The sequence below is a fragment of the Merops nubicus genome, unplaced genomic scaffold (assembly GCF_000691845.1).
Source record: "Merops nubicus isolate BGI_N331 unplaced genomic scaffold, ASM69184v1 scaffold29016, whole genome shotgun sequence".
In the NCBI taxonomy this organism is placed as follows: domain Eukaryota; kingdom Metazoa; phylum Chordata; class Aves; order Coraciiformes; family Meropidae; genus Merops; species Merops nubicus.
In genome coordinates, this window is record NW_008614846.1 from 1 (window position 1) to 14,324 (window position 14,324).

At 38.7% G+C, this 14,324-nt stretch overlaps 1 protein-coding gene across 1 annotated transcript; it reads left to right on the forward strand.

The window, feature by feature from the left end:
- Nucleotides 1-261: 261 nt before the first annotated feature.
- METTL16 (methyltransferase like 16) lies at nt 262-12,428 on the forward strand (the record flags this gene model as incomplete). The annotated part of the gene is made up of 8 exons (XM_008942372.1): nt 262-461; nt 2,786-2,926; nt 6,438-6,553; nt 7,208-7,350; nt 8,733-8,802; nt 10,557-10,646; nt 11,546-11,719; nt 11,811-12,428. Coding segments are annotated over 8 exons (1,552 nt in total), but the record flags the coding sequence as incomplete, so codon positions are not given.
- Nucleotides 12,429-14,324: the final 1,896 nt, after the last annotated feature.

Consider the following 14,324-nt stretch of genomic DNA (forward strand, 5'->3'; position numbering starts at 1 on the left):
CTGAGGCCAGTTCCTCCTGGCACTCTTAATCATGTGGCATTTGTTAAACCAGGATGTTCTTTATTAGTTCCTTCTTACCTTGTCTCCTGGGCTTTAGTCAGGAAAGGAGAATCATCCTGTCTAAGCCAAGTTTCTAAAATTAGTAATTATTTACACTATTTATTGTTGTCTGACTTCCCAGACTTTTCACACATTGTGTGTGTCCTCCCCTGGGATGGGGCAAGCAAGAGGGCACCCATAACCACTGCTTGTACCTTTCAGCCTGAATTTCAAGGACCCTGAGGCTGTGAGAGCTCTGACATGTACCCTCCTGAAAGAGGATTTCGGGCTTACGATTGACATCCCTGTGGAGAGGCTCATTCCTACCGTTCCCTTGAGGCTGAACTACATCCACTGGGTGGAGGATCTCATTGGTCACCAGGATGCTGACAAGCAAGTCCTTAGACGAGGCATTGACATAGGTACTTGAAAAGGCAAAACTTTCAATTTGTTATTTGCTGTCAATGAAACTAGCTGGTAAAATTTGTTACACGCCCAATAGAGAAACATGGAGTTGGAGAAACAAAAAGATCTGAACTGTCTGCTGTGGTGAAATGGGCAATCTGACTCCTTTGGTATTTTATTTGGCTGCTTGGTGGGTAGGATTTCCCTGCACAGTCACAAGTATGGCCAGAGAAAGCAATTATTTGTCTTTTCATGGCCTTGAATTCTCTCAACATAGTTTTGTCTGGTATACAAAAATTACACAGCTAGTAATACAGGCATAAACATAATTCTAAAGGAATTAAAAAAAAATATAGTATTTCTTCTCAGTCTTCTAATCAGGCAATTATAATAGCAATCTATTTTTCCCTTTGGGTGCTTGCACAAGAATTTGTGTGCTGCATAGCAATATTTTCTAGTGTTCCTTTTAATAAAATTTCTTCTGTGGTTTCAGCTCTATTTGACAGATGAATGACCTGTCTTTTTTGAACTATTTTTTTGTCTTTTTTTAATGCAGCTATTTTTATGAGCTATATTGCAAAAAAGACTTAATTAGAAACTGAGGCAAATACTTGAAAAACTGTCTTTTGGTTGTAGGTGGTCAAAGACTTCTTGTATGTTGTTGAAAACAATATTTTTTAAAGTGAACTAAACATTGATACTGTCTAGTGCACAAGTCTGTGAGCCTTGCAGGCTGCTCATTTTCCATATCTGGATTATTGGGTTGTATCTGGACAATATCTGGATTAAGCAGTAGATAAAAGTAAACAGTTATTCAGTAGAGATATGAATTTATAACTGATGCACATATTTGGGTTTTCATGAGCAATAAAAAAAAAGGCAAGCTCTGTAGGAGGAAGAAACTACATTCTACATGCAGATTTGGATTCCAGTCTCTTTGGTGATTCTGTATGGAATATTCCAAAGGCACCTGCGATGTTACATTTGAATTTAGTTGACATCTTTTATTTTTGTTAATATAATCTTCCTTTATGATTCCAAAGGCTTGTTTTTGGAGATTGTTTTGTGGTGAAATAAATGCATAAAGAAATTGAGAGAAGGTGGAATTTCCTTTCTAATTGTGTTTTAATGCTTGGCGTTAAAACTCTGAAGTTCCTGACATCAAAGCTTGGGTTGGGTAATCTCAAGTGACCACGCCAGTTATTCCATTACTGTTTTCTTGGTGATTGCTGGCATGATGTTTTTTTTTAAATGGAGTTTTTGGTATCTTGAAATTTACTGGCTTGCTTTTTTAGCTGGATTTGTGATGGCTACAAGGTTTGTATCATCATGGGGCGTATGCATAGCTGCTTTCTTTTCGTAACTTTTCCACTTGTTAGCCAGGTTCTGTTCATTTGATGTTAGGTTGCATTTTTGAATACAGTTTCTATGAACAAGGTAGGTGGCTAGGTAGAAGAGTCAGATGCTCAAGTGCTACAGATAATGAAAACTCATTAGTTTGAGTTTGCAGGAAGCATTGATGTTCCAGCTCTGGGAAAGCAGTAAGTCATCCAAGAGGAGCATTACAGGAGTGCTGGAAATAACTGCATGCTTTTATGTTCCAGTAGGTCAGTAGGCTCTTAATATATCTGTGAATTCAAGATTAGTGGTGGTGAGATATCTTTCCCTCTTCTCGTATCCATTCCCTTTAATGCTAGATTTGGCTGTCATTGGTAATTCGATCACCTAGACATGCCATAATTATGAGAGAGAACTACTTGTGTGCTTGCTTGCATTTCTTTGTTATCAAATTTTTGTCTGTCTGGATATCTTTTTACATATCTTAATTGGTACTTCTGTTTCTTCGGTCGTTCTGGGCATTAGGAAGAGACAGTCTGATGGAACAGAAATGTTGTTGGTGTGGGGCTGTTGGGTTGCTTTTTGTGGTTGCTTTGTGCGTCAAAGTAAATTATTTGTGGTAGATAATAGAAAAATGCAGAAGAAAAATATATTTGTGATCTGGTTTTGCAGCGGGGAAAAAAACCCTCTAATATAGTTGGCTTTCACTAGATGAATTAATTGTCCTATAGGGAAAAAAAAAAGCTTAAGAAAGAAGCTTATCATTTCCTAGAAAATTTTTGCCAGATTATTAAATTCTTTACAACTAAAAGTGTATATTTGATAATGCTCTGTTTCAGAGTGAGAAATCAAGTTCACTAAACAGCTAGCTAGCAGTTGACCGGTAGTCAATGTTTTTTTTGAAATTAGTTCTTTTTATTGAAAAAAGTGGATGTTTAACATCCACAGTGCATATAAGCCTAGAGACCTGTTTTGCCTTTCTTATGGCCTTTCACTTCTGCAGGGACAGGGGCATCTTGCATCTACCCGTTGCTGGGAGCCACTTTGAACGGCTGGTATTTCCTCGCAACAGAAGTGGATGACATGTGCTTCAATTATGCCAAGAAGAATGTGGAACAGAACAACTTGTCTGATCTTATAAAAGGTACGATGTGATCAGGTGTTGGTAGCATGCAAATGTTGTGACCTGTTTTTGCCATGTTCAGTGGCATATCAGAATCTGTATTCCTGCCAAATACACGCTCAGTTGTTTTTACTGGAGCAGAATGTTTACAAAGTTCTATGTATGTGTAAGTCAGGAAGTCACAGCTTCTATAGAATGGGATGTGTGGAGAGAGAACTACTCATAGTTAAAAAAATTTGATAGTTAAACTTTACTCTGGGGTGTTTTCCTTTCTCTATGTTTTGTGTCTGTTACTGAAGCATTATAGAGTTCACTCTGTTTCTGCTGCTAGGAGACCTGGAGTCCTTCCCTCATAATTTGCATGACCCCGCAATGTACACCTGTCCTTGTACAGAGAGAGTCCTCCCTCCTCGTTTCTGCATTAGGTCCTAACAGTGCCTGTGCTAGTACCAGTGTGCCAGACTTGGTCTGTGGATGACCTTGGAAAATTTTCTGTGGGAACTCGGTACGCTAAAAAGCAGGTCCATTATTCATCTCTGAAATAAAGACTTGACTTCTGCTGGATTTTGAAAGTATCCTTTTAACCAAAGTGTTGTCTTTGTCTGTCCTCCACATCAGTCTTAAAGATCCAGAACTTGATGTGGAGAACAATGGCAGTTTTGTGTTTCTGCTGCCATCACAAGATTTTTACTGGTGTGGTGGTGTTTCACTATACTGGAAAAACCTCTGGCATAGGAAGATGCCTCATATGAAGCTGTAGTGCCAAAGGTGATCAGCTGGAGTGAATGAGTGATTGCTGGTGGGCAGAGCTGTGGGTAAGGGGGTACCACCGGTGGTACTAGTAGCCAGACGCTGCCTGGGAATGATGTACCCTGCCACTTTGTAACTCTGGGGCCTGAACTGTGTAGCTCGAGCTGAGTATACTACTATAGCTAGTAACTTGTTTAGCAAGGCATTTTGGGGTCAAATTAGAAATCTTTCTGTACCTTTTTTTTTTTTTTAAAAAAAAAAGCCAAAACAAACAACAAACAGCCCAGGCTTTTTTTTTGTTGTTGTTGTGTTCTAAGAATCTATCTTGAAATTTTTGCCAAATAGCTTCATTTGAAGATCATGTTAGGAATGTAGCCTTTGTTCTTTCAATGAAAAAAAATTAAATTAGGTGATTGTAAAAACAGCAGTAAGGTAGTGATGATTTACTGATTGGCATCATGGCTGCTTTTTTCACAGATGAAAACCAAGTGTTGTGTTTTGTCTGAAAGTGAAATACTGCTTTCAGTAACTTTCTTCCAAAGGGATATCTATATGTGCAAACCAGAAACTGATAAACCTGAGGAGTGATTATAAATGCTAAAAAAAGACATGATGTTCTCAGTTGTGTATCTGTTTTACTGGAATGGGACAACGGCCAGAATTCGTTGACTGGTATTTAAAATAAAATGCAATAAAATAAAACAAAAATATCAGTGCCCTATATGTAGTGATAGGTTAAGAGATTTTCAGCATCCTGGGACTCAAGGTTTCAAACTACTTGCATGGTAATTTAGGCTTGGCTGTGACATTAATATCCTTGTTTGTTTTATTTACTTCTGAATAAAATCACATATGGCAAATTAAAGGTATATCAGTTAAACTAGCTGTATGCAGGTGGAGTGTGGTGTTCTTTGGTGTCATCTTCTGAGTAAATTTACAGCAATTTTAAAAAGTATGTGTGATAGACCATGTGTTACTGCTCTGATGAACATAACCTTTTTGCAGAGTTCTGCTCATCTTAGCCTTGTCTGTTTTCTTTAATACAAAACCTAATTCCATGGGTTTTTTTCCCCTTCCACCCTCCCCCCTCTCCCCAAAAATTGAAAAGGGTGTTGCTAACAAGGAAGGTAGTAAAATACTCTGACAGCTGTGGCCTGGATATTTAAAAACATTTATGGAAGTAAATGTCTCCTCTGTGTGCAAGAGCAAGTGCTCTGCTACACCTCAGTGCCAAAAGCTTGTGCTGAGCAGCTTCTGGAACTACATGCAGTGGTTCCTTGGAAGACTCTAACCTAAAACCCATCAATCCAACTTAAGTAATGCCTGGCTGAAGAACTTCTAGCTTTCACTGATGTGTAATTGTAATTAGTAATTTCTATTTAGTAATTTCTAAGTAGGAATTACTAATTTTTTAGTTTATAAATTTTTTTTTTTTTAATGTTATAAGGGAAGCAGGAGAACAGACACCTATAGAGAAAAGAAAGCGTCACACTAATGTCAACAACTTAATGTAGGGAGAAATGCTAAGTGTTTAATATATAAATTTAGGATTATAAAACAGGGAGCACTATGTTAATGTATTTTTAAAATGAACTATGCTTCTGTTCTCATAGTATTAAAAATGAGTTTATCTCTTGACGATACTTTTTTGTGTTCTGAAATGCTTGTGACTATGGAACTACAGCTTTGAAGTTAATGGGTATTCTAGCTATTATTCTTGCTATATGTAACCTCAACTTTGCTAATTGCCAGCTACCCTAACAATTTTAGGTTCTTGGCATAATGATACACTGTACCAGTAGTAAATGTGGAGAAGAGATGCATGCCTTCTGCCTCTGTTCTAAACAGCTGCATTCTGTGTGCATTATCCATGATAATGTTGCAGGAGTGGTAATGCCTGCAAGAAATTCCACTTTTAATAATCTTTATACATGCTTCAACTGGACCTCATCCATATTTGAATGCCTGCTACTTGGGCTGGAGTTCCTGTGGTCTTCAGAAGATGCATGACAGGATTTGTCCCACAGTTTCCAAGGGTATATTATACAGCCTTTGGGGAAAGACAGTGGAGATCTATGTGGGATGTTTGCCATCATCCCTGTGATGAGTAATAGTAAATTGGTGGACCCAAGTAAGCAGGATGTTAGTCCAGAAAGGAACTCTAATCTTTTTCTTTCATTGTGATTTTTCTAAATTGTGTAAGGCGGTAGTTCTTGTGCAGGATGCATAACATTGCTAACATAGTAATTCTGTTTTATTATAAGATAGATGTAAAACTGATCTTGGTGCTGTGTAACTTCAGTGAAGATAGCTTTATCCTAGCCTTTCTGTGTCTTAGCTTTACACTTTAGAAAGACCAAACAGTACATTTTCTTGAGTACCATTCTGGAATACCATATCTTTAAAAAGTTTTTTAGTCTGGGATTTCTCTACCTTTGAGGAGCCTGTGGGGTAACTAACTGACACTTGTGTTAATTTTTGGAATGGTTTCAAGTGTATTTGTACTTGCATCAGAGAACTCAGTATAAACCAAGCAGTTCCTGTTGTTTTAAGTAGACACATGTAATTCTACTGCGTCTGAACGTGAGAGCTGTTTGTATCCCAGTCCTCAACTTGAAATCTTAGTTTGCGTGCTGATATTTGTTACAATTTTTTAGTAGAAAGTATTGTTTCAAAAGTACAGGTTTTATACAGTGTTTTGTTTCAAGAAACAGTGAAAAGTAGATGGTATCCCAGATAAAATATGAAGTTTCTTGCTGACCAAATTCCTGTTTTCTGCTAGTGGTTAAGGTACCACAGAAGACTCTTCTAATGGATGCACTGAAAGAAGAATCTGAGATCGTTTATGATTTCTGCATGTGCAACCCTCCCTTTTTTGCCAACCAGTTGGAAGCCAAGGTAAGTTTTAACAAACCAAATGCTGCAGGTACTTCAGTGTTCAGTGAGTGGGATGGTAGCAACAATTTAACCTTTTCCTTTGGGGAATGTTGAGTGGAAAATCCCAAATCATTATGAAAGACCATTTAAGTCTTCTCCCTCCCCAGCTGCCACCTTAAAGGAGTTTTGAAAAACCTGTTACCCTTCCTAAAGGGGAGGATGACCTGTAGGATATTTTCACAAGTTCTTACTGCCTTAGAGAATTAGTTTGGAAAGTAGACAGTTAGTTAAATCAAGTGTCTGTTGTGTAACAGTGGTATAGAGAAATAATTTCTGGCATTGTGCCTGCCTGTATTTTTTGTTTCCTTAGTGATTTGGGCAATATTATAGAGCTCAGAACAGTTCTTACAATATCCCCTGAATATAGTCAGAAACCTAACTCTATAATATAGAGAGCAGTAGAAGGAAGGTTTAAGTGTTGAAATTAAATGCTATAGATGACAATTGTGTAGATGCACGTAACCAGTATGTCTTATATGTCTTGGAACCATGTGTTTCATATGAGCAAGATGCTCATGTGTGACAAGTACCCATTAGAGATTGAGGCAGGAAGCAGTGTACAAAGAAGCTTAGCATTTAATTAGATGTTCATCTCAAATGTTTCCTTTTATCCAGGGAGTGAATTCTCGAAATCCACGGCGTCCCCCTCCCAGTTCTGTAAATACAGGAGGGATCACAGAAATCATGGCTGAGGGGGGAGAACTAGAATTTGTCAAACGAATTATTCATGATAGTCTACAACTTAAAAAGATGTTACGGTAAGTGCTTTGATACAGTCTTAATAAAAATCCACCTTTTGTCTACTTCTTTGGCAGAAATTATGTGAAACTGTTTATAAGTAAGGAATGTTGCTGTGGTCCAGTGGTATCTGTTTGGTTTGTTGAATGATATGTACACATCAGTAATTAGTTAATTTAAAATTAGTTGTTCCTGAGCATCAAACAGTTACAACTCATTGTTGGAGATATTTAAAGGTAGAGGGAAAAAAAAAGCCTTTACAAGTGACACTTGTAGCTAAATTAGCACACACTTGCTGACGACAGTCAGGGTTGATTCTTAATGGGCTTCTGGGGTGGGGGAAGATTTATGACATTGCCTAGTTTAACTGATCATTATCTAAAAATTTCTACCTTTTCCCAGCTGAATTTTGGTAACTTGCAGCTTTGCATACTGAAGAGCTCTGTTATATTGAATGCTGTTTTGGGTGAACGTAAGCTGCAATAAAAACCATAGCAAGACCTTCTTTTGATGATAAACAGATGGCACATCTTCAGTTTTTTGACTGTCAGACTTTCCCTCCCCCAGTGCTTTACATTATTCATCTAGGCCTTCTGGAAGATTCTTTTTTTTCATATCCTTCTAAAATGCAGATGCCAAAATTTCATGTGTATATTAGCACAGCTTCATCAGTGCTGTAAGCAAAGGAAAGACAGCCTGCCTTTTATACATTCAAGAGGTGCTTTGCTCTAGTTTTGATTTAGACCCTTCTAGGCAAAGCATTGCATTAGAACCTCATCACCTGTCTAATAACAAAATTTTTCTTTAGAATGTTTGATTTCTAGTAGTGGGCCTGAAAAAATTAAGAATGTGTTCCATTTTTGGAAGAAAGCAGGACAAAGCAAAAGTGCATTTGGCTCTGTCAGAAGTGCTTTTGTCTTGTGCTTTGAAGAAAAAAAATCCAGGAGGTTTGAAGAGGTTGCAGTTTTTCAAACCTTGATATTCTGTAGTTCTGCTTTTGAACACAAATGATTGTCAACAGCTGAATATTGCTTTTTATTCTGATGCATTTTCCAAAGAAGCTGAAACAAATTACTGTAAGGGGTAACATCTTCCACATAACTAAAGTCACCCTTTGAACAGGATTATTGGTTATTTAGGCACTGTTTCAATAACAGACTTCATGTATTTCCTAAAAACTTGAAAAGATTCCCCTGCCCAGCCTGCCTTTGGGCCTTCTGTTTTGATTCATGTTGTGCTGTGTCCTGGTCTCTTTGTTTAAGAGTGTGATTATTTTGTTGTTGTTTTGTTTTTATGTCTCCTATTGTTCTTGCAGCTTTCTGATCCAAGTAGTTCTTTCTGGTGCTTGCCATTTTCAGTTGATCTGCATCTGTAAAATGCTTTGTTGATGTGTTGTTTGCAGATGGTACAGTTGCATGTTGGGGAAGAAGTGCAGTTTAGCACCATTGAAAGAGGAACTTCGAATCCAGGGGGTGAGTTTCTATATAGTCCATGTATATCTGGTATACGTTCCATACTATATATACTGTCTTCTGATGTGTGTGGGTAATTATTGAACTATTTTACTGAGTTTTTATTTACAAGAAGAAACTGTAATTCCTTGTTAGGGAGGCACTCAAAGCAGTTGACATTTAATTATTGCAGATGCAAAGCTGATAGATAAGTAGCACTTACCGTCGACAGATTTTTGTCTTTATCCATTCTAGAACACAGAGAGTTTCTGTCTCAAAGTAGCCTTAATGGGGCTGTTTAAAAAATATATAAAAAATTTCTAGCTCTCTTTCCTTTTAGCTAATATGAAATCTAAGGCTTTGATTGATAAAAGACATTGTAACATTATTTAAATGGCAGCATTGTTTTGCTCATGTTCAATACTGGCACCAAGTAAAATTGAACCTTGTGCTACTATTCTCATGCAAGAAGGCTGTACAGAGGAGCTTTTTATGGTTTTCTGGAAGAAGCTAGTCTTGTCTAACTTACATACAAAGAAGGCAATTAGGAGATCTGTCCTTGTGTGAGATGGGGAGGTGAAGGGAAAAGAATGCATGGTGAAATCAGTTCCCAGAAGGATGAACTACAGGCCATATGGAATTCTTAAACTCAATGCCAAAACCTAAGCATCAAGCTTCAAGTAGCTGACCTTATTCCCTGTCCTTGAACTGCCACACCTGAGTAGGTGAGAGAAATCCCTGCAAACCTTGCAGAGAAAAGCTGAGTTTTCCTTTTGCATTTTTCTTGAAATTACCAATTTAGTTTTGTTCAAGATTGTAATCTTTGTTATAACAGAGCTGGGAAATGTGTTCATTGTAACCAAGCACAGCTGTTGTGGTTCAGGTTAGGACAAAGTGTAAATATTCCAAAAAGTCCACCTGTTGTTCAGACTGTCTTGACATTTGCTGTATTTATTGAAAATGTTGATAGAATTAGGAATATAAAGGGAGGAGATGTTACAGGATAAAGACATCTTTTCTTTCTTACTTGGAAGGGATTTCCCTAAAATAAGATGCTCTCTCCCTCTCCTCCCGCTGCAGACCTGGGGCTTATGTTCTGGAGCTGATAATTCAAAGTGAGATGGGATGGTTGATATTTGAAGAAAAAAAAGTTGCTAGTATTTACCACATCCTCCATACCATACCTCAATGCCTTACAGCCTCAGTGTGTGGGAAGACTAGTTAGCACTGGCATTGGATATGAGTGTTACATTTAAAGGTGATGCAAGTTCAGACTTGATTGGTTTTTTTTTGTGTAAAGATAGAGAAGTGTTTCTGTGTACATTTCTGCCATCTGCAGACAGATGAGTGTCTTCATTGCCTTTGTTTGTGTTCCTTTGCTACAGCAATGGGTTCAGTGTTCAGATGGGGAAGAGGAGCAGGTTCTAAAGAAGGAGAAAGGATGTGCTTTTTGCAGAATCAGAGCGCAGATGTGTGCTGTGGGTGTGCTGGATAGCTGCACAAAAAGGGTCGTGTTCTGTGTGGCTGAACTTGCAGCTCTGAAAGGGCACAGACGTGGCAGGGCAGAGATGGGAAATCCTGAGTCCAAGTACCAGGCTTGGCACTGGCCAGCTTCAGGTGGCCTGTACATCCATGAGCCATGTCAGAAAGAACCTCCCTTTCTATCATGAGAAAATAATTCTATGTTAACTTTGCAATTTTTTAAAATTTGAAAGTAAGTGCAGTAAGCCAATGTTTTATTATGAAATGAAGTTTCATTCTGCTTCCTTGCATAGGTTCCTAAAGTGACTCATACTGAATTCTGTCAAGGACGCACCATGAGATGGGCCCTGGCGTGGAGTTTCTACGATGATGTACAAGTACCTGTAAGTAGCTTAATTGTAGTTTGCTGGTGATTATCTGTGCCTCTTTTTTGAGGAAGGGCCTAGTGAGCTCTGACTGCTGTGAAACAAACTGTTCTCCTTCAGACCGGAGCACTGGATGCCCTGGGCTTTATGGAGAGTGGGATTTCTTGACTGGCTGTCAGTCTGTGAGTAGTTGGAACACGTAATTCATAAATTACCTGTGTTTAGGGTGGAAAAAAAAGCCTGTGCAGGAACTTCGTGTGAGTTTCAGTGAAAGCAAGGGTCACTGGTAACATACCTCAAATAGCATATTTTTAACACTACTAAATTGAAAAGTTTGGGGCAAGATTTGGACTTTTATGATTCCCTCTGAGAACTTGATTTTGATTTACTGTATAGATTCTGCTACCAAATAGATATGAACACATCTAGCTTAGACTTGCCTACATGAATGTAAGTGAAGCTTGTTCACCTTAAGGAATGTGGGGCAGTTGCTTTTTTTAGGTCCAGATGTACGTACACTGTAAGATGGGCATAGACAATAACCAACCTTTTGAAGATGCAAGTAAACCTTCAGTGAACTTGACACGAAATCTGGATATTAGCATGTGACCTTTTTTCCTAAGAGCAGCCACACTTTCTCAGCTCACAGAGAGCTATTAGTTTGAAGGAACTAATGAAGCTTTTTGCTTAATGTCTGAAGATAAACTCCCTCTGAAGATCAGGCTAACAGAAGCTGCATGACCCTGGTAGCTTTTTTTAATCTGAAACTCTTTGGAGTGAGATGAAGTGAAGTGAAACTTTGGCCATGTCAATGACTGTTTAGTGGCTTATATTTTATGCTTAACCCTCATGTCGTCTGAGTACAGAAGTCATCCCAGGAATACTGCAGAGCTTCATAACTTTTTTCTTTCTTCTAGTCACCTCCCTCTAAAAGAAGAAAATTGGAAAAACCCCGGAAACCAATTACATTTATGGTCTTGGCTTCTACAGTCAAAGAGTTAGCTGTCAAAGCTACAGCTATGGGCTGGGATGCTGTAGAAGCCATTGCTGTGGTTAGAGCCTGGATAGAGAAGATTCTGACTGACCTGAAGGTACAGTATTAAGTATTACATATTAAAAAACATCCTACTTGAAGGCATAACTGTGAGAGGCTAGTATAAGTTCTGCTGTTTTCTGTAATAGGTTCAGCATAAACGTGTTCCCTGTGGAAAGGATGAAGTTAGCCTGTTTGTGACTGCCATTGAAAACTCCTGGATTCATTTGAGGAGAAAGAAACGAGAGAGAACAAGGCAGTTAAGAGAGCTTCCCCGAGCTTCTGAAGATACTCCGCAAGCAATGGAAGAGGAAAAAAACAGCCAGAAGAGTGTGAACAACAGTTCAGACTGTGAAAACCCCAAGACTGAAGATTCTGAAATGGGGTTTATGGCACCTGATGAGGATGTCCATTTGACTGCAGGTGACGTGCTAACGGAAGAATCTGCTGTTAAAGAAGAACACAGTGAGCATGTGAAGGAGGAGGAGACAGAAGCGAAGCAGGGAGAAACATCACTTGGCAAAGGTTCCAGTAATGCAAAGGAGGAACCTTGCCCTTCAGAGGAAACCAGCGATCTGACAGTTGAAAAAGAACAAAGTTCCAAAGAAACAAGTAGATGTTTTCTCTTTAAGTGTTTAATGAATGTGAAGAAAGAAGGAAATGATGTGTTAGTAGAAATGCACTGGGTTGAAGGACAGAACAGAGACTTGATGAACCAGCTGTGCACATACTTACGGAACCAAATTCTTCGACTGGTTGCTAGTTAGCCCATTTTACTACTTTGGTGAAGCAAGTTAGTCTTCAAATTTTGTAAACTTTTTTTAATGAATTAAAACTTTCAGTTAGTGAAACCTTTTTTTTTTTTCGCCTGGGAAAAAAAAAAAGAGTAAAATGGAGACTGAAGTCCCCTTTAGTATTTTAAATAGCTTTTTGAAAGCTTCAAGGAGTACGTGAAGTATACTTCATTGGACATGAAGTCATAGATTTTGTGCTGCAGTTGTAAAACTACACGTTAAAGTGAAACATGTCTGTGCTGTGAGTGTTTCAAATACCAACAGTGCTTATTCTGGTCTTTTTTTCTGGTGCAATGAATTATATATTGTTACTAAGTAGAAAACCTTACTGGAATATTTTCAATATTTTTTCAGTAGTAATGCCAGAAACGGTTAATCTGCTGTGGGTATTGTTTTCTGCAGCGAGGAGTCTTCAATGGGACTTAAGTATGTCTCTCTTCCCTTTAATGCATTTAACCTTTGGTCTACAGAGTAGCAAGATGGATACATCCTCTCGAGTGTCAGTTCATTAAAATAATTACTCTAGAAAAAAGCGTGGTGTACTTTTTCTGGTGCTTGGGTTTTGAAACACGGAAGAGCCTACTATTGGCATGTGATTTTGTAAACTTTGTTTTGACATCAAAATTGTTAATTGTTGAGCTGCTTGGTTTAGAGTGGATTTAACTATGTTGACTGTTCCAATAGAACATTCCTTGCACAAATTCAGATACGATTGTCAGAAAAGGCAGTGGTATTCTTAAAGGAAATTGCTTCCATTTAATCTTAAGAGATGGCTTTAGTGACAGAAATGAGAGCGTGTGCTCAACTTTGGGGGCCAGAAGTTCCTTTCTTCCTATACAGGACAAAGATGGGTACAGAAGCTTCAGGATGTTATGAAGGAAGACAACTGGCAAGAACGTGGTTGGTTCCACAGCTGTCTTCCTAGTCCTTTTTATCAACAGCAGTTTTCCTGGTGTTTCTGGACCAGTGACCTGTTCCTCTGAGAAGTGAAACTGAGGGGACATGGGTCTTGGGTGCTTCAGAGAGAGTGCGTGTGTGTGTTTTGAGATTAGGAGCACTGGCACGGCTTCACATGAAGTCAGCCTCCCAAGTTGTGATCAGTTTATCTGTAGAGATCTACAGAACAGTTTTTTTTCTGAGTGTGGAATGTGTGTGTGTTACCCAAAATAAAAGATTCATTCCTGATGGACAGAAGGAAATACTGTGTATGTTCATGCTACTGAAACCACTTTGAATGTTCACCCTTAGCGTTCCAGATTTCAGGAAAGACTAGTATTTCTACGGCTGAAATTAAAAGCATTTTATAAGAGCCTTGATTTTCCCCCTCTGCTGTTAACAGTTGTGTATCGTGATTTCTTGGCATTTCTGCAGGTCATGGACAAAGACTTGTGTTTTCTTTTTGTCTCGCTGAAGTTATACAGCACCGCTTCTGGTATTCATGCCACTGGGGAGATGAAACTAGCCCTACTCTTTTATAATCTGAAGAGGTTATTTTGGCTACCCGAGCCATTAAGAACAGAAAGCGAGGCCGTTTGTTCTTTGTGCTGTTCCCTCATTATTGTTTCAGTCTTTCTGCAGGGTTGAAGAAGCCCAGCAAGGCGAGCCGGTGTGCTTGTTTTGCTGAAGCAGACTTTGGTACCTGGGTTTGTTAATGACCTCTGTCCTACACTTGTACAACATGAACAACGTGAATAACGTATACACCAAACGGCTTAGCCAAAGCCAGACGCTTTCACAAAGAAAGCCAGTAGTCAGTGATTGGGATGACTGGTTTAGAAGTTCAAGTGTTGCCTCGGCATTTTATTTAAGACAAATGCTCCGACAGAGGTGAGTGTGGCACAAGGAAAGCTAATCCTGCGTTGGGAGAGA